At 39.5% G+C, this 20,293-nt stretch overlaps 3 protein-coding genes across 3 annotated transcripts; all 3 read right to left on the reverse strand.

Moving 5' to 3' along the window:
* Positions 1-822: 822 nt before the first annotated feature.
* LOC117986736 (organic cation transporter protein-like) lies at positions 823-4,424 on the reverse strand. Its single transcript, XM_034973608.2, has 4 exons — positions 4,158-4,424; positions 2,810-3,451; positions 2,056-2,237; positions 823-1,045 (listed from the first exon to the last, which is right to left on the reverse strand). The coding sequence occupies exons 1-4, from the start codon at positions 4,186-4,188 to the stop codon at positions 890-892; spliced, it is 1,011 nt and encodes a 336-aa protein (XP_034829499.2). The 5' UTR covers positions 4,189-4,424; the 3' UTR covers positions 823-889.
* Positions 4,425-4,474: 50 nt separating this feature from the next.
* LOC117986205 (organic cation transporter protein-like) lies at positions 4,475-9,388 on the reverse strand. Its single transcript, XM_034973044.2, has 6 exons — positions 8,891-9,388; positions 8,166-8,391; positions 7,526-7,781; positions 6,645-7,286; positions 5,927-6,108; positions 4,475-5,182 (listed from the first exon to the last, which is right to left on the reverse strand). Exons 1-6 carry the CDS (start codon positions 9,094-9,096, stop codon positions 5,027-5,029), a joined length of 1,668 nt encoding a protein of 555 aa, XP_034828935.1. The 5' UTR covers positions 9,097-9,388; the 3' UTR covers positions 4,475-5,026.
* Positions 9,389-9,576: 188 nt separating this feature from the next.
* Positions 9,577-19,782, reverse strand: LOC117986209 (organic cation transporter protein-like). Its single transcript, XM_034973047.2, has 6 exons — positions 19,478-19,782; positions 18,696-18,921; positions 16,887-17,142; positions 15,162-15,803; positions 14,091-14,275; positions 9,577-11,076 (listed from the first exon to the last, which is right to left on the reverse strand). The coding sequence occupies exons 1-6, from the start codon at positions 19,681-19,683 to the stop codon at positions 10,915-10,917; spliced, it is 1,677 nt and encodes a 558-aa protein (XP_034828938.1). The 5' UTR covers positions 19,684-19,782; the 3' UTR covers positions 9,577-10,914.
* Positions 19,783-20,293: the final 511 nt, after the last annotated feature.

The raw sequence follows: 20,293 nt of genomic DNA on the forward strand, positions 1-20,293 counted from the left end.
GTGTGAAGTCTATCAATCCGCACATGGCCAGCGTGGTAGACTATGGCCAAAATCCTTCTCACCCTGAGAGGAGACCCGTGCTTTGTAGTGAGCGAGCGATGGGTTGATCACGCATTAGCGGTTCCTCTGGTGCTGCAGATGTTCATGGGCAGTGGTAATCACTTAACATCAGGTGACCCGCCTGCTTGTTTGCTGGCTACTTTTATTAAAAAACTGGTACCTAAACCATGGACAAGGATTTACCGGGGAAGCAGAAAAATACAGCATAAGAATTCAAGAGAAGATACTTTCATTATCATCATCATCGTGATCAACCCATAGCCGGCTCACTACGGAGCACGGGTCTCCTCTCAGTATGAGAATTGGCAGACGTCCACACCTTGGAGAACATTTTGGAACTGATAAGATAGGTAGTCTATTAACGAGCAAATACAAGAGGATAAAATAAAACAGCAATAACGCATATTTTATCCATATCCATACTACTTAATATTACAAATGCGAAAGTGTGTCTGTCTGTCTCTGTCTGCTACCTTTTCACGTCCCATCCGTTTAGCCGATTTCGATGAAATTTGGTACGGAGATAGTCCCATATAAATTTGATGAAAATCTGATGAACATCTTCGAAAATAGATAATAGAACTCCTCAATGGATGCTTTGTAAAAAAAAAAAAATTGGTCATCAGCTCATCATTATTAAAGCCCATTTGATTACGCTAAAAATCTCACACGTGCATAAGCTAGTGTTCTATATTTTTATTTGAATAACCATAAACACAAACAAATTCAATTAATTATGAAAACATTTATTTTATTTTCCTCTTGATTAAAATAAATATGTAAACATGCAAACATTTTTCAGTTTTTTTTATTAAGTTAGATAAGTTAATCACTTGTTGTGCCTGCCGCCGATCAGGGCAGCCTCCTCCATGGTGTCGGGCAGCTTGGTGCCCAGCGTCTCCGGCGCGAGCAGCACCAGCGCGCCGGCCAACAGCGCGAACCCGCAGAACAGTGCGGAGGGGAAGTTACGTCCAATTGACGCTCCCTGGAAATTCACACGAAGCATTTTCAGTAAATAGATCAGATAGATAGAAAGCTTTAGTACAACAACAGATCATTTGCCTATATTATTTGTAATAGGTAATCAGAAAAACGAATAGCAGGGAGTTGCCGAATGCAGGCAGCGCAAGACCACGGTGTGTGGACTACAAGAAACATATTATTTTGTCCAGCAGTGGGTGTCTATCGATTGACGACGATATCCTAATTCGCTATTTATGCCGTTAATGTTGGGATATAATCCGAAGGAGTGCCTCCTTTACAAGGATTTGCAGGTGACGATGTTGGATGGGATCGCACGCGGGGAAACACGGACTCGGCTCCGGCTACGGAAATTCGCGCACCATCGCCACAAGAGGGGAAGCAGCTCAGAGCGTACAGGTTCCAGGCACCACGGAGGAGCAGCAGCGGGGATCTCAGCTGCTACTGACGGCTAGCCCCAAGGGGGGAGACAACCCTCCACCTCCCATGGCCCCACCAACCTCTCGGTTATATGGGCCGAATCGCGGGAGGGCGCCCGTTCGGTACTTGCTCTTGGCATTTTCCCGGGGCGCCTTCTTGACTTCTTACAAATTATTTTGTCTCTTCCTTGTCCCTTATGCTCACTCTCCCCCCTAGGGGGCTAGACGTCCCAAGGGGGGAGAGTGAGCATAAGGGACAAGGAGGAGACCCACCACCTCCCATGGCCCCACCAACCTCGCGGTTATATGGGCCGAAACGCGAGAGGGCGCCCGTTCGGTACTTGCTCGTTGGCTCTTTCCCGGGGCGCCTTCTTGAGGACAAGGAGGAAAGATAAAATTATTTGTAGAGAGTCAAGAAGGCGCCCCGGGAATGCCAAGAGAAAGTACCGATCCCTTATAACCGAGAGATTAGTGGGCCATGGCAGGTGGAGGGTTGTCGTTTATGTTATCTACTAAGTTGCCTGTTTAGTGCTGTGTTACAAGGATAGGAATGTTAACGGTTAATCAAGACCTGCATATTTTCATCGTAACTTACAAGTGCGGGTGTTAACGGAGCTACAACGGAGCCGATCCTGCCCACCATGATAGCGAAGGCCATCAAGCTGTGCCTGTGCTTGGTCGGGAAGATCTCTGCGGTGTAGATGTTTAGCGACATCAGCACCGTCGCGATGCTGAACTTGCCGATCAGATACGCGGATAAAGAAGCGGCGTACATATCTGCAACATTAAATTTTATGTATTTTGATTGACATAAGTCGTACAAATGGTACGTATATCCGCCGTAAAACTGAAAGAACACGTGAACAAAGTGTTTATCTAATGAAGAAAGACTGAAATGCGTCAATGGACAATTTCTTAGTAAGTATGTAAGATAATTTATAAGGTCAGGCTTAAATTAACTACTTATTAGTCACAAATTAAATCGTAGTACGATTGAGTAGCTCATTCGCACTCATACTCAGAAAACATTTTACACAATCTAGGATTGAGTATGTAACTATGTAAACAATTTTTTCAAACGACGTAACCTATAGATAATAATATTATTTTTTTGAATTAAAATATCACAAAACTTTGTTCTTTTGACTAATTTTAACTCAGTTCAAGATTAGAAGATTTGGTAGATCTCAGGTAGATGGTATTAAGTTTGACTTTGACAAATAACCACAAAACGTAGATTAATGACGTGCGTTATTTAATTGCAATGAAGGCTTTATTGTTCATTCCAAATATATATTTTAGTTAGGATGGTTATAAAAGATATTAAAATTAATGTCGTATTTACTTACACTTAGGTAGTAATATGTAGAGCAGTTGGCAGGCCGCGCAGGTCCAATAAGCGCCAATAATTACAGGCTTTCTGCCGATCCTATCCATCAGCAGTACAGACACCCAATACCCTGGTATATCTGATGCAGCTACCATCATCAGGTTTAAGTATCGGTTCCCGGACATGTTGACTGAGTTTATGGCCGTACTGAAGTAGATTAATGAGACGGATATCCAACACATGGATACAATGCAACAGCGTTTTAAAATCTCTTTATTCTGAAATACTGCTACGATGAGCCAAGGCTCCTTCTTTTTGTATTCTTCTTCGCGTGCTTTTTGATTATCTACTGTATCCACAGTTTCTTTTAATTCTTGTAGAAATTTCTCAGTCAACTCCCTTTTATTTACTCGGGCTACCTTTTTAAGGAAACGTTCGACCTCTTTATACCTTCCCTTGGTCATGTTCCAGCGTACAGACTCCGACATGAGCCAATAGTTTGAAAGTAATAGAAAATGAGGGCCGTAAAGTATGAGGGTCAGTTTCCTCCAATTGGGAACACCCCATGCGATAAAGCCTAATAGGATGTGTCCCGAAGAAAGGCAAGTACTCGAAACTGCACCTGCAGCCACCCGGTGCTTAGGACCGACTAATTCCATTACTGAAAAAAAGTTTTCCGTTTTTTATTATTCGATAGTACATTAGCTCTTGAGCTGTGATTTTCATCTCGTACAAAATGACGGTGCATTCTAAGATGGAAGCGGGCTAAGTTGGAAGAAATATGAAACTTTACTCAAGCCCGTACTCTTATTCTACATGGCACACTGGAATACTATATGGCTCAGCAGCATGTGTTGGCCAACATAATATACTTTGGCATTCACTAGAAATTTAGACATAAATTTTCAATTATAAATAATATCTATCCCGTCTGTACTCACGTGCACGTGAATAGACACGTGAGTACGGCCGGGATAGATATTATTTATAATGGAAATCACTCACGGTAGTTTAAACGCTAAAATAAATTTTCAAATTGCTGCGACTCCCCACCGCCTCTCAACTAAAAGTCTCGGATCAAAATGAACTTAAATCTAACAGAATTGAAATGTATCTCATATCATTAGAACTTTATCTCATATACTAGGATAGCAAAAACAAAGTCATCAGAGAACATTAATAGTTCACCGTACATATTTTAATTGCTGAAAGTGCACATAACACCAAAAGCTTAGAGGTGCTTGTCTAAGCTTGAGTCCCGGGCCCTTCCGCTTGTACAATACGCTATAGTAATATATTTTCGTGTTATCATATTCGCTAAATACTTTATTTTTTAACTTGAAAAGATAATCATCATATCTAATTACCTGGTGTTGATTCTCCCTGTAGTGAGCACATATTCCATAGCCGAGAATGTGGTGAAGACAAGCATCAACCCCGTCAACATCACCATCCGCAGCTGATACCTCCCAAACTCACCGATTGCCTCGAACAGAATTGTGTTTAGACCCACTGGGGGCTTAGGCACTGGTTCCACAAAAAGTTTATCCGTTTCATTTTTCTGTAACTCCATAACGTAACTTTTAAATTAACTTTGAATAAATTAACTATTTTCTTTTCTCGAATTACATAACTTAAATACATCCGGTGCAGGATAAAGTTGTGACTTGATGTACGCGATAGCAGTAAATTATATAACGTTGCACTTGAAAATACTACCTGCAATATTATTATCTACGAATATTTTATTTGCATGGTAATGATATAATCTTTGTCTGTAATCATTGCGCATGTTTCAGCGTGGTTTTATTAAAGAGTAAATTTACCGCGCGTGTAAGAGCGTATGCCAAAACGAGCGTAAGACGCGCTGACAAAACGATAGTCTACAACCACCCTAACATCATACACAAGCTGTTTGTACTTTGTATGCTATGTGTATAGTATTGTAAATTGCAGATTTGAAAAGAGCAGCCGCCGAATTTCTTGCTCATTTTTATGAACAACTCACGCCTGACCAAAAATTTGCCTATGCCAATATTGTTTTCACAAAAAACGACGAACGTTCTTTCCTGTATCTTCTGTGGTTTTGGATTTCCCCATACTGTCCCAGTTACAAAAACACACGAAATTGTAAACACAAATTTCACGCACAATTTCTTTTACAAACACAGGAAAATATTTTTCAGTATTTATTTACTAATTTAGTTAGACTAGTTAAATTTCTAGTTATCACAGATCATTTCTTTGCTCTGACGCCAATCAAGGAAGCTTCTTCCATGGTGTCGGGCAGCTTGGTGCCCAGCGTCTCCGGTGCGAGCAGCACCAGCGCGCCGGCCAACAGCGCGAACCCGCAGAACAGTGCTGAAGGGAAGTTGTGCCCAATTGACAACCCCTGAAAATGTACATGAAGATAGATAGTTAGATTCGGTATAACTTCGTAGCTACAAATTATTTGCCTCGATCACATATAATAGGTAATCAGAAAAACGACAGACGACATCAAATGAGTCGTATAGAGTCGTTGGATTCAGGCGGCCCAAGACCGTGGCGCGCTGAAGTCACTACAAAAGAGCCATGTCTCTTGTAGTCACTTCCGCTCAATCTAATGGGTGTCTATCGGTTGATGACGACTACATCCTAATTCGCTATTTCTGCTTAATGTTAGGATATAATCTGTGTGAGTGACCTCTTTACAAGGACTTGCAGGCGACGATATTGGTCGGGATCGTACGCGGGGAGTCTTCTACACGAACTCGTCTTCGGCTACGGGCATTCCCGCACCATCTGCATAAAAGGTGAAGCAGTTCGGAGAGTTCGAAGGAGCTTAAACCACATAGGAGCAGCAGCGGAGATCTCAGCTGTGCTACTGATGTCTAGCCTCCAAGAAGGGAGAGTGAGCATAACGGACAAGGACGAGCGATAAAATTATTTGTATGGAGTCAAGAATGCCAAGAGCAAATACCGAACGGGCACTTTCCCGCACACACACACACACACACATACACTTTGTAAACCGAAAGATTGGGGCCAAGGGAGGTGGAGGGTTGTCGTTTATGCTATCCACCAGGTTGCCTGATTAGTGCAGTGTTATTAGGATAAGTACAATTTAAACCTGCAAATATTCATCATAACTTACAAGTGCGGGTGTTAACGGAGCTACAACGGAGCCGATCCTGCCCACCATGGAAGCGAAGGCCATCAAGCTGTGCCTGTGCTTGGTCGGGAAGATCTCTGCGGTGTAGATGTACAGCGACATCATCACTATCGCGATACTGAACTTGCCGATCAGATAAACGGATAAAGAAGCGGCGAACATATCTGCAACAACGAAGATTATTTTTATTGACATCAAATGGTAGCTATATCTGCCGTAAAAACTGAAAGAAAACGTGAACAAAGTGTGTCTCTAATCAAGAAGAACTTAGATCCGTCAATGGACAATTTCTTAGTTTATAAGAGAATTTATAAGCATAAGATAAAATTAACTACTTGTTAGACATAAATTAGATCGTAGAACAAAGTAGCTCATTCGCAATCTTAATAAGGAAATATTGTACATTATCCAAAATTGAGTAGGTATGTAAGCAGAAACAATTTTTTCAAATTACTAAACCTATAGATAATAATATTATTATTAATTTAAGAAATCACATTCACAAAGATTAGACTAATTTTAACTAAGTTTTAAGATTAGGAGATTAGGTAGATGGTATTGAATTTAACCTTGACGATTAACCAGAAAAAGTAGATTATTATATTATGTAACTGCAATAAAAGCTTTATTGTTCATTTCAAATATATGTTTTTGTTACGATAGTTATAAAAGATATTAAAACAATATCATATTTACTTACACTTTGGTAGTAATATGTAGAGCAGTTGGCAGGCCGCGCAGGTCCAATAAGCGCCAATGAGAACAGGTTTTCTGCCAATCCTATCCATTAGCAGCACAGACACCCAATACCCTGGTATATCTGATGCAGCTACCATCATCAAGTTTAAGTGTCGGTGCCCGGAAATGTTGACCGAGTTAATGGACATGCTGGAGTAGACCAAGGTGACGGTTATCCAACATATCGGTACAATGCAACAGCGTTTTAAAATCTCTTTATTCTGAAATACTGCTACAATGAGCCATGGTTCCTTCTTTTTGTATTCTTCGTCGCGTGCTTTTAGTTTTTCTTCTGCATCCACAGTTTCTTTTAATTCTTGTAAAAATTTCTCAGTTAATTCTCTTTTATTTACTCGGGCTACCTTTTTAAGGAAACTTTCGACTTCTTTATACCTTCCCTTGGTCATGTTCCAGCGTACAGATTCTGACACGAGCCAATAGTATGAAAGAAATAGAAATTGAGGGAAGTAAAGCATGAGGATCAGATTCCTCCAATTGGGAACACCCCAAGAGATGAAGCCTACTAGGAAATGTCCCGAAGAAAGGCAAGTACTTAAAACTGCACCTGCTGCCACCCGATGCTTAGGACCGACTAATTCCATTACTGAAAAAAAAAGTTTTACTTTTTTATTATTCCATAATAAGTTAACTGTTGAACTGTGATCTTATCTCGTGGTAAATGACGTCTGACGATGCAGTCTAAGATGGAAATGGGCTAACTTGAAAGGAATATGTCACTTTACTCAAAACCCGTACCCATTTTTTATGGCATACCAGAATACGATTCGAAAGATGATAGATAGTTGGATAGATAATAATATATAGTTGGAAAGGTTGGCTGACCTAAGATATGCGTGCAAGAGAAGATTCCACCACTAAACATGGCTTTAAACAGCTCAGCGACCAGAAACCCGTAATAGCCTCTGCACCAGTAGCGCACGCAGCCCAGCCAGGCGGTGTTGACGACGTTGATGACGAGCGCGAGCCGGCGGCCCCAGTGGTCGGAGATGTAGCCCGTGACGGGTAAGGCGAGGAGTCCACCGAAAGTGTGTACCGACCCGATGAGCGATCGGCGCCATTCTTTGCATGCCAAACCAAACTAAGAAACGAAATTGCAATAATTATAAATGAGTTAAAAGTTTTAAAAAAACTTTTAAACGGGATAAGATGGGAGGATGCCGTTCCAAGGAAACTCGTAGATTTTTCTTAACCCGTTGAATTATTATGTATTTTTTAAAGGGTAAACTCCGACTAAACCACATTGACTTACGCCGTATTATAAAAATATAATGACAAGAGCCTACTGATGGAGATGGAAGGTGGGATCTGGAACTCCCTAATGGCATCTGATAGAATAGTACGTATTTGGAGTTATTGCCATCTTTGAGGGTTTTGAGGCACTGGAAAGTTACTCATACACAGACGCATTTAGGATCTAAATTATGTTTTCTCTGAAGTAAAATAATGTGCTGGAAATACTTACATCGTAAACAATGGTATTATTATTCTCGTACAAGTATTCAGTACACTCGATTGTAATGTTTCTGATGAACCACTCAGCTGGGCACGAGCCGTTCCTCGTGGTGCTACCGTCAGGCTTGAAGCGGTGGCAGCTGTCGAAGGAGCCGTCGATCTCCGGCACTGCGTTTAAGATCCAGGGCGATGAAAAATTCGCAGCTTCCGAGGTCTCGCACTCCGGAATTAAACATCTGAAGAAAAAAGTCCACAGCTACTAAAGCTGTTTATTTTACATTGCAATAATGTAAAATAAACAGCTCCTGACCTTGATTATCATTTTTATCTCTCTGGTGATAACAAATGTTGAATCAGATATGCATATGACAATAAAAAAACCACATCGCTTAAATTGTTTTGTGATAAAGAATGGATCAAAATGGACGTAAATCGTAATGAAATGTATTTTTTTTATTATAACTTTACCTCATATTACGGTAGCAAAAACAAAGTCACCAGAGAACAGAGCTAGTTCAATGTTGAAGCGAGTTCAATTTAATTGCTGAAAATGCACATAGCACTGAAAAGTTAGCGGTACATGCCTGAGATCGAGCCCCGGATGTTTCCTCTTTTATAATACGTTATAGGTATATTTTCGAGTTATTATATTAGCTAAATACTTTATTTTTATCAAATATATAGAATATCTTAATATCTAGAAAGTATAATATAAAGAAAATCTTGATATCTTACCTGGTGTTGATTCTCCCTGTAGTGAGCACATATTCGATAGCCGAGAATGCGATGAAGACACACAACACCGCCATCAACATCACCATCCGTAGCTGATACCTCCCGAACTGACCGATCGCCTCGAACAGGATTGTGTTTAAACTCACTGTGGGCTTAGGCACTGGTTCCACAAAAAGTTTGTCTGTTTCATTCTTCTGTAACTCCATAACGACACTTTTAAATTAACTTTTAGTAAATTAACTATTTTCTTTTCTCGAATCACATAACTTAAGTACCTAACTATATCCGGTGCAGAATAAAATTGTGACTAGTAAGTAACGTTCGTGAATTGTTCTTAAATCCCCACGCGATAGCAGTATACTTATATAACACTAGCTGACCCGCCCCGGCTTCGCTCGGGTGGAATTTAGAAAATCGAGGTGGGGGGTTGAATTTCCAAAAATCCTGAAATACATATTTCTTCATTTGTTGCCGAAAGCCCCAATACCAATTTTCATGCAAATAACTTAAAAAATGACGCACTTTCATAGAAACTTTTATCCCCTACTTAACCCCATTGGTAGTAGAATTTCCAAAAATCGTAAAATACATTTTTGTTATTTTTAACCGAAAGTTTAAATACCAATTTTCATCAAAAATAACGGACTTTCATACAAACTTCCATCCATCTAATGGGTGGATTTTCAAAAAATCCTTCTTTAGTGGATACCTACTCTTTACAAAGAACACATCCTTAAAATTTCAGGTCTCTAGGACCAGCCGTTTAGGCTGTGCATATATATGTCAGTCAGTCAGTCAGGACTCTGAATTTTATATATATAGATTTTTGCATTTGTTAGTACTACCAATACCATTATCTACGAGTATTTTATTCGTAGTGTAAAGATAATCTTTGTATATGATAAATAATCATTGCGCATGTTTCAAACAATGTCGTGTCGTTGGCATTAAGCTCGTCACTCACTATTAGCAACATGATTTTATTGAAGAGTAAATTATACCGCGCGTGTAAAAGCGGATGCCTAAACGAGCGTAAAACGCGCAGACAATAATATGTGCTGCATTGTATGGTATTGCCCGTAGTTCTATATGGTTGTGAGGCATGGACCCTAGTGGAGGACTTGCGGAAAAAGATCGAAGCCTTCGAAATGTGGACGTATCGCAGGATGCTCCGCATAAGCTGGACGGCTAAAGAGTCCAACGCTGAGTTTCTTGCCCGGATGCAGAAAAAGACCGAGTTAGTTAAAACCATCAAGCAGCGTACCTGGGCCATATTTTGCGATACGATAGGTACCGCCTGCTGCAGACAATCATGATGGGTAAAATAGCTGGGAAAAGAAGTCGGCTACGTAACATCAGGGACTGGACTGGCATAAAAACAGTCGGAGAACTATTTCGCCTAGCCATGGACAAGGAGAAGTTTAAAAAACTGAAATGAAATGAAATGAAATGATTTATTTGTTTTAAAAGGTCTTTTTAAAATTGTGCCAGGGGCCCTGAAGTAAGTTTGCAAAACCTGTATCTCAGGATCCCCGCTCTCCCTCCTCCATCATTAACAAATAAACACTTATACAAAACTAAATTTAGTTTTGCTAAAACTAAAACTGACTGCTGACCTTCAGTAATGGAGAGGCACTACAAGAAGAAGTATGGTATTGTAAATTGAAGGTTTGAAAAGAGCAACCGCCGAATTTCTTGCTCATTTTTATGGACAACTCACGCCTGACCAAAAATTTGCCTATACCAAAATTGTTTTCACAAAAAAAGATTTAAAAGTTCTTAAAACAGTTTTCTTGTATCTCCTATGGTTTTGGATTTCCCCATACTATCCCGGTAAAAAAACACGAGGTATATGCCTAAACTTTTGCACAATAAATTTCACACACAATTAATTGAAAAATGTATTTCATTGGTTTGGTTTAAATAAGGACGAGTTGGTACAGTTATCTTTTCTTGTACAGACTTGTTCGACTAGTTAGTAGTTAGTTTACTTAGTTAGAGTAAATAGTTGAAATTCCTAGTTATCACAGATCATTTTTTGCTCTGCCGCCGATCAAGGAAGCTTCCTCCATGGTGTCGGGCAGCTTGGTGCCCAGCGTCTCCGGCGCCAGCAGCACCAGCGCGCCGGCCAACAGCGCGAACCCGCAGAACAGCGCTGACGGGAAGTGATGCCAAATTGACGCTCCCTGAAATTTCACATGAAGTATTTTTATCATAATTCTTCTATGTTTGTTATCCCACCATTAATGTATAAAGTACTGTCTATCGCCAAATAAAAAAGTTGTACAACGTACCTACTGGTCTATTCTAGAAAATAAAATAGCAATGTACCTATCCGTATTATTATAACAATATTTTATGACAGATTGCTATTTATTATAACTTCGTTACAAATGAAATTTTAAAAAACATACAAAATTTTACAAGAGAGGTGACCAGTGAGTCAGTGAGTGACTCAGCACGAGCACGTACATCTATATATATATAATTCAAAGTCCTGACTGACTGACATATATATATCAACGCACAGCCTAAACCGCTGCTCCTAAAGACATGAAATTTGGAGAGTCTATTCTTTGTAAAGAGTAGGTATCCACTAAGAAAGGATTTTTCGAAATTCTACCCCTAAGTGGGTTAAATGGGGGATGGAAGTTTGTATGAAAGTCCGTCATTTTTCAAGTTATTTGTATGAAAATTGGTATTTGGGTTTTCGGTCACAAATCAAGAAATACGTGTTTCAGGATTTTTGGATTCGCCCATAAGGGTGGTAAAATAGGGGATGAAAGTTTGTATGGGACAGTTTTAATTAATTGATATTATTGACTTGAAATTTGGAGATTTTTAATTTGAAATTTAAATTGATGAAATGGGGGTTGGAAGCACGGAACAGAAAGAACAGTGGAAGTGCTAAGTAGGCGTGGCACGCGTGCCACAATTAAGCGTAGTTACGTAAAACTGATCCCAGTCGCGTTCTAACATCGCGTGGAGTTGGTAGTCTCGCGACAAATTCATATTGCCCTAGCAATGTTACTGTTCCGTTTTGGAGTGTAAAAATGATAGTAGGAGAAAAAATCTTAAAAATGGAGGTGTTTCGTATCATCGGTAAGTACGATTTTCATTGTTTTCTATAAAATCTTAATTTATTTCAATTTACTAATATTTAATAGAACGGTTAGTCAAAATCAACCTTAACCAATTAAGATAAAGTTTATTTTGGATTGATTCTATTCCGAAAGTACTTCGCTCCGTGTTCGCTACTCAAGTAGTGATGTAGCCAAGTCGAATATTGAATTTATCGATTGACATCGATACAAGGATATAAATAAATCATTAAGTTTTTTAATCAAGTAAGTAACCTTGTTTTATTTTATTACTTTCAGTAAGTATTGAAAATACTTGATATTATAATACAAAACAACACCACCTCTTAGTTATATTTTTGTATGAAGATTGACTGACTAAATATCAAATTTAATTCATAAACACACTAATTAATTTTTCTCCTATTCATTTTTATATAGGTACTAGATGATACCCGCGAGTTCGTCCGCGTGGATTTAGGTTTTTAAAAATCCTGTGGGAACTTTTCAACTTTCCGGGATAAAAAGTAGCCTATGTCCTTTCCCGGGATGCAAGCTATCGCTGTACCAAATTTCATCAAAAACGGTTGAACGGTTGAGCCGTGAAAAGCTAGCAGACAGACAGACAGACAGACAGACACACTTTCGCATTTATAATATTAGTACGGATTTATTCTCAAAATTTAATTTTGGTTTCAGCCACAAAATGATAAATGTGGTCACTCCAGGTTCTTCAAAAAGTCAAAGTGATTCGGAGATTCCTGCGTCTAATCACGTTACCGATTTGATGAAGGCAATAGTCGAAAAATATATACATAAATGTTCGCATACACCGTTTATTAAAATTAAAAATAAGACTTTCGAAACGCCAGTTTCTTAACAAATATGTTTTATTTCAAGGGCAATAAATACAATTTAACTATTTTCATACGTTGCAGTATTTATTGTGCATACTTGTAAAAGGCATGCATACATACCAGCACTTTTATTCAATTTTATAATTACCTTTTTAATTTTATTTTTGTGAATGAACAAAATAACGAGTATCTATCGATATCGATAGGTAATTCATTGAGCTACGTGGTGCGGCCTTAACTGAGGAGGAAAAAAAATCGACCGATCACGCAAATGTCAACCATATGATTAACGTAATTAAGTTTATAATTGCTACCACTTAGAATACCGCCATCTATGGTCAAGTAGCGGAATTAATTGGACAATTGAATCTAGTGTGACGTGAGTGTGACTATAGCTCGTAAATACGTTCTTCCGCTAAAGCAAAATAAATCTTATTTCTAGAACGTCAGGGTTTGTTTCCAAATCTGTGACGTAGGCTAGTTTTGACTAAACTTAAACGACAAATCAAATGATTTGTTTCTTTGTAGTGCAATATATGACTATCGGTATATTTGTATGAGTTTGGCGACAGCGGTTCCTATAGTAATTTTGGTGAATTGCACTTCCACTGTTCTTTCTGTTCCGTGGTTGGAAGGTTATATGTGTTATTCGGTGCTGTTCAGAGTGCGCGTCCTGATGTTGTAATGTTTGTTTCTGAAAAAAATGCCATTTGTTTCCTGTAGGCCACGCGGGCGAAGCCGCGGGCAGAAGCTAGTTAGGATGTATACTCAGGGAGTGAGTTAGCTATTTCTGTCATGTAATGAATGAGCTGTTTAGCTTTAAGACTGACCATTGCACGTTCCTTCTTTAGTGTAGTGTTATTTCTTATCATTTATGGTAGGAAAAATGTTCGTAAAACATAAAACAAAAGTTTTTCAGAAAGACTGCTGCTGGTGGAATGGTGCTGGATACGTACGACGTACGACGTACGACGTACGAAGTACTAACGTCTCCATACTCAAAGAATTGAAATTAAATCAAAGGCTTTCGTCGCTTGTAAAATTGCAAATCTTCAAGTTTTTTCGGCATACGCGACAGAAAATAATGTACATCGACCTTTAGAAAGAGATAGCGGTTTGTAGAGCGTTGTCCCTGTCGTTGAGACTTACAAAACGTCATATAGGAACGAGTGACAGAGACAACGCTCTACAAAGCGGAAATGTCATTCTAAACGCTGATGTACATTACTTTTGGTCACGTACTGTATTTTCACCATGACTTACAAGTGCGGGTGTTAACGGAGCCACAATGGAGCCGATCCTGCCCACCATGGAAGCGAAGGCTATCAGGCTGTGTCGGTGCTTGGTGGGGAAGATCTCTGCGGTGAAGATGTACAGCGACATCATCACCGTCGCGATGCTGAGCTTGCCGATCAGGAACAAGGATAGAGATGCAGTGTACATATTATCTGCAACATTGAAGATTATTTTTATTTATTGAAGCTCCAAGGACAAACGAAAAGCTTTACCCTGGCATTTCTAGTACTGGTAAGATATACGTCGAAATAAATTTTGGCTTCAATACTTTACCAAGAGTACAAAAAGCAAGTTCTATTGAGAAGAGCCGGGTAAAAATCCAATTTATCGAATTTATTTATTTAAGATGGCGGGTGCAGCGGCCATCAGCGCCGAACAGGCCAAGAGGCGCAAATATGAAAACCTCGATGGGAGCTTCGTATTCGTGCCTTTTGGTGTGGAGACCTTGGGGCCGTGGGGCCCGGGGGCTCGAGCTCTTTTTGAAGAAATTGCGAAAAGAGTTATCGAGTCAACCGGGGACCCGAGAGCTGGCAGCTACCTTGGTCAAAGAATTAGTTTGGCCATCCAAAGGGGTAATGGTGCCAGCATCTTGGGTACAATGCCTCGCTGCGGTGGCCTCGATGAGGTTTTAGATTTAATTTAATTTATTTTAGTTTTAATTTAATGTTGTTTTTTTTTTTAGATTTAAGTTTATTAATAGTTTATTTGTTAACCAATAATTAAATTAATACAAATAGCCTATTATAATTTATCGAATATTTACTAAACAATAATAAGTATGTTCTTCACAATAATGCAAGATCGAGTTTATTTGTAAAAAGGAAGCAATCGTTTCTAACTTCTCAACTTACAGTTGAAATATACCATCTTAATATTTTTGACTTAAAAGAAAGAAACCAAACAATTTTAAGTAAAAAATTATAATATTATTACACTGATTTTTATCTTGATGATAAATCCGAAATGATTGCAGTTGCAGTGTTCTATCAAGATATACCTAACTACCTAGATATCAAAGTTAATATCGTATTTACTTACGCTTAGGTAGAAATATGTATACCAATTGGCAGGCAGCGCAAGTCCAAAAGGCACCAATGAGAACAGGCTTTCTGCCAATCCTATCCATTAGCAGCACAGCCACCCAATACCCTGGTATTTCTGATACAGATACCATCATCAAGTTTAAATATTGGTTCCCTGACATGTTGACTGAGCTAATTGACAAGCCGTAGTAGATCAAGGTGAAGCTTATCCACCATATCGGTGCAATGCAGCAGCGTTTTAACATCTCCTTATTTTGAAACACTGCTACGATCAGCCATGGTTCCTTCTTTTTATATTCTTCTTCACGTTCTTTTAGTTTTCCTTCTGTATCCACAGTTTCTTTTAACTCTTGTAGAAATTGCTCTGTTAACTCCCTTTTATTTACTCGGGCTACCTTTTTAAGGAAACTTTCGACCTCTTTATACCTTCCCTTGGTCATGTTCCAGCGTACAGACTCCGACACGAGCCAATAGTATGAAAGGAATAGAAACTGAGGGAAGTAAAGTATGAGGATCAGATTCCTCCAATTGGGAACACCCCATGCGACGAGGCCTACCAGGAAATGTCCCAAAGAAAGGCAAGTACTTGTTGCTGCACCAGCTGCCACACGGTGCTTGGGACCGACTAATTCCATTACTGAAAAAAAGTTTACCTTTTTTATTATTTGATAAACTCTTGATTGAAGTTCGGATGCAGTTTAAGATGAAGCGGGCTAACTTTGAAGAATATGGCATTTTACCCCTTATCGATTTATCCTTGCCAAGTTTAGTGTTGGCAAGGACTTAGGATATATTTTGGTGTTGATCAGACCAGAGATTGAGACATTGTGAATTTCCAAACTTGTGATACCACAGCCCACAGCGTCACTGATGTAAAAAATATCAGATGAAAAATATGTTTTAAACACAAAATGACGTAAATCCCGATAGATTCTGTTTGCTGAAAAAAGTTTGCAATTGATTTCAAACTAACTTCCCGATGACCTAGAGGCTTGTCAAAATAGGTTGGAACTAGATTATCGTGCAACATTAGCTTGGTTTGTTGTCTCGCTATTTGTTAGTTCGTTTCTTTATTCGTCTGTTCGGGACAAATTTTACAATTGATTAACTTCCCGACGAGCTAGATGTTTGAAATTTTAAACAGATTTAAACTGGATGACAAAGCAATATCAACTCATTCTCTTGTCTCTTTGTTTGTTAATCTTTACTTTACGTTTCAATTTCTGGGTTAGCATTTAGCATAAATAAATGTCATAAAAAGTAGCATGTATAATTTTCAATAGTCAACTAGTCGAAGATACGCAAAACGTGTATTTAGGGTTCAGTACCAGGAGGTAAAAAAGGACATAATATTATGGTCCAACTCGTCTGTCACACTTGCTGACATACATTAATTTTTATTACAAGACATTTTCATCGGGTGACGGATGGCACCATTTCACGTGGGCAGGATTTGTACAGATAAAGCTAGCTTTACGTTTTATAGTAATATTAGATGATGCCCGGGAATTAGATTTTTTAAAATCCCGTGGAAACTTTGATTTTCCGGGATAAAAGGTAGCCTATGTCCTTCCCGGGATGCAAGCTATTTCTGTGCTAAATTTCGTCAAAATTTGTTGAACCGTGAAAGGCGAGCAAACAGACAGACAGACAGATAGAAACACTTTCGCATTATAATATTGGTATGTATTATCAGAGAGATGTGGAAAGGTTTGCTGACCTAAGATATACGTGCAAGAGAAGACTCCGGCACCCAGCGTGGCTTTAAGCAGCTCGGTGACAACAAACCCGTAGTAGCTGCTGCACCAGTAGCGCACGCAGCCCAGCCAGGCGGTGTTGGCGATGTTGATGAGGAGCGCGAGCCGGCGGCCCCAGTGGTCGGACACGTAGCCCGTGAGCGGCAAGGCGAGCAGGCTGCCGAAGGTGTGCACCGCTCCCACCAACGATCGGCGCCATTCGTCGCAGGCTAAACCGTACTAGACAAAAATAAAAAAAACACAAAAAACCGACTTAAACAACCACAAACACTGCAACCTAAAAAAACTCCTTATCTTATATTATCTTAGTGCTAAAAAAATTATGAGACATATCACCGCGATTAATAGCCTCATCGTGACAGAAGGGCTGGCTCATTGTTTGCGCAACGAATAGAATAGAATAGAATAGAATAATGTTTATTCGAGGTATATAGGTGGTACATGGTGTAGGCAATATCGTCCTGTACAGCAGTGCAACACCTCGAACAGGTAGGCCACTCAGCTTGTGTTGAGACGTCGGGCCCCTCAGACACAAACCTCTAGAGCAAATATCTGAGGTACCAGACGCCCCAACGCTGATTTTCAGTGACCGCCTTTTAAATATTACCTAAACGTCAGTGGCATAGAATATAAATAAAGTTGGCGAGTAAATGGATAAATAAAATGAAATAAAGTGTTTACAGTTTTTAAATTTAAAGTGATATAGGACATAAAAGAAGAAATAAGAAATAATACATTGAAATAGATGTTGTAAATTGTAAGAATAGGAAAGAAGTGCAGCCAGTACTCTTGGCAGTTGGCAGTTGGCACCATTCAACGTGGACATGATTTGTATAGTAATTATAATATAAGGCTAGCTTAAGTTTTTATTGTAATATTTTCTATTAAAATAAAATGTACCTAAATAGAAGTGAAACCTTCTGAAAACTAAGCTTCGAGAGAATAAGTAGGTCCCTTAGGTATACTACTTGGACGATCTAACCTATGGACTTGTAACGCGCCTAATATTACGAATAAAAATTTCTGTCACTTTTGGTGCGGGACGAGGAAACACTACATAGACAACTTGACACACTCGCTCAACAAAGTTTTGTGTCATTATTAACACACACATATCTAAATCTTCAACACTACTACATTTTACGCACACTAATAAGTTATATACATCAACATACAAAGACATTACGAGTGTAAGACAGTCAAATTGATTTGCGATGCTACCGTATCGATATTTTAAAATATATCGATAGTTTTTCAGAAACAAAAGTAAAGAGTTCCCACGGGTGATTTAGAAACTTAAATCCACGCGGAACTAGTCAGCTAGTACATAATAATTTATTATGATTATAAACATATTATGTTCATCGTACGGAACACTCTCCACGCGAGCAACTCGCACTTGATTGATTTTTTAACAATTTATAACAATTTAAGAACCAGTTTTTTTATTTTTAAGTTGTATATATTTTATATCATTGCTTTTAATATTATCTGGTAGGTATTTGATTATAAAATTTATAGAAATATAGAAGAAATAATATAGAATAGGTTAAAAGTTAGAAGTTTACAAAATAATAATTATAGTGTTGGGAGTATGTACGCGACAGGTCGAGGTGGCAATCGGGGTATGAGGCAGGGGGACGCCCCGCACGCCCGCACGTCACCCGCATCCCGCACCGGGTTAACGCGGGGACTGTACGGGTGTGCGGAGTGCGGACGTCCCCACCCCGATTGTTATCTCAACCTGTCACGTACTATACCTACGTACTCACATCATAAACAATGGTATTATTATTCTCGTACAAGTACTCAGAACAGTCGATGGTAACGTTTCTGATGAACCGCTCAGCTGGGCACGAGCCGTTCCTGGTGGTGCTACCAGTGGGCATGAAGCGGTGGCAGCTGTCGAAGGAGCCGTCGATCTCCGGCACTGCGTTCAAGATCCACGGTTGGGAAAAATTCGCAGCTTCCGAGATCTCGCACTCCGGAATTAAGCATCTGAAGATGAAACCCGCTAGAGTTAGGTATAGCGCGTAACTGAGGAGGTGACGACACGTCATCACATTCCTCCCGCAGCGCTCCACTCCACCTCCTCAGCTGTGCGTTGTGCGTTGTGCGTTGTGCGTTGTGCGTTGTGCCTGTAGTAACTAGTAATGTACTTACAATTTTTGCAACAGAAACCAACTAAGTACTGTCGACTAATTTTGTGTGCAAAATTACAAATCCAAACTCAAGATCATCTCAAGTCATCGCCGATCAACTACTGAGCCCGGGTCTTCTCTCATGATGAGTAGGTTTAACCCACGCCCATACGGCTTGTAGGCTTGGAAATAGCCACTTTAATATTAATTCTTTTCTCCTGTCGGGAATCGAACCCGATACCTGCCATTTAAAAAACACAGCACTCCCCACTGCACCAGGCGGAGTCGTCAAAATTTATTGTAGCACTATTTATATATTTATATTCGCCAGGACGTACCTGAACATTTTATTAACCATTGTGTGTCGAATTAGGTAATTAGGTAATTAGGTAATTAGGTAATTAGGTACACACCTGGTGTTAATTCTTCCTGTACTGAATAGATACTCGAAGGCGGAGAATGCGGTGAAGACACTCAGCACTCCCGTCAGCATCAGCATCCGCAGCTGATACCTCCCGAACTGACCGATCGCTGCTACCAGGATTGTGTCTAGACTCACTGTGGCCTTAGGCACCGCTTCCACGAAAAGTCTATCAGTTTCATTCTTCTGTAACTCCATACCTTTGTAATTAATTAACTAATTTGTTTTCTTGAATAACATAACTTAAAACGTCCGATACAGAGAAAAGTCAATCGTGAATTGTTTTCAGTATATAACATTTTAGCACTTGCAAAAGTTAACTTGGATTTAATCATCGTGTTAACTTCAAACCAACCATGTCTTTGGGTGTTACGATACACACACACACACACACACACACACACACACAGACTTTCAAGAACACCAACGCGATAAATAAAACATAATAATTATAACTTGCTATTCAATTATTAGTGTTTTAACAAATTACAAGATAGTTGAAATTGATTGGTTCTACATTGCTGTTTCACTAAGTGATATCAAAATGTTTTTTCGGAGAAGACCTCCAAGGGATTAAAAATAAAATATGTCATAAATGTCAACTAACTGAGTTAGCGAATGACCGAAGACATCTACTCGTGTGACCGGAGTGTCCGTCTGTGGTGTCCGTCATTTCCCACGTCTGCTGTTCCTCGCCATTGCCACGTGAGTAAATGGTAAAGATCTTGCTACAACCTATACTACTATAGTACGCGACAGGTCGAGCTGGCAATCGGGGAGGGAACGTCCCGCACAACCGCGCAGCCCC

The sequence above is a fragment of the Maniola hyperantus genome, chromosome 11 (genome assembly GCF_902806685.2).
Source record: "Maniola hyperantus chromosome 11, iAphHyp1.2, whole genome shotgun sequence".
NCBI lineage: Eukaryota > Metazoa > Arthropoda > Insecta > Lepidoptera > Nymphalidae > Maniola > Maniola hyperantus.

What these genes read in the sequence shown, in the direction of transcription:
- LOC117986736 (XM_034973608.2), bottom strand. Translation starts at nt 4,188, where the DNA reads ATGTGCTCACTACAGGGAGAATCAACACCAG. An exon ending in ACAGGGAGAATCAACACCAG is followed by an intron (nt 3,452 to 4,157) that starts GTAATTAGATAT and finishes ACTTTTTTTCAG; the next exon opens with TAATGGAATTAGTCGGTCCT. An exon ending in CTCCGTTAACACCCGCACTT is followed by an intron (nt 1,046 to 2,055) that starts GTAAGTTACGAT and finishes GTGAATTTCCAG; the next exon opens with GGAGCGTCAATTGGACGTAA.
- LOC117986205 (XM_034973044.2), bottom strand. Translation starts at nt 9,096, where the DNA reads ATGGAGTTACAGAAGAATGAAACAGACAAACTTTTTGTGGAACCAGTG. An exon ending in CTCTTGCACGCATATCTTAG is followed by an intron (nt 7,287 to 7,525) that starts GTCAGCCAACCT and finishes TTTTTTTTTCAG; the next exon opens with TAATGGAATTAGTCGGTCCT. An exon ending in CTCCGTTAACACCCGCACTT is followed by an intron (nt 5,183 to 5,926) that starts GTAAGTTATGAT and finishes GTACATTTTCAG; the next exon opens with GGGTTGTCAATTGGGCACAA.
- LOC117986209 (XM_034973047.2), bottom strand. Translation starts at nt 19,683, where the DNA reads ATGGAGTTACAGAAGAATGAAACTGATAGACTTTTCGTGGAAGCGGTG. An exon ending in ACAGGAAGAATTAACACCAG is followed by an intron (nt 18,922 to 19,477) that starts GTGTGTACCTAA and finishes TTTCATCTTCAG; the next exon opens with ATGCTTAATTCCGGAGTGCG. An exon ending in CTCCGTTAACACCCGCACTT is followed by an intron (nt 11,077 to 14,090) that starts GTAAGTCATGGT and finishes GTGAAATTTCAG; the next exon opens with GGAGCGTCAATTTGGCATCA.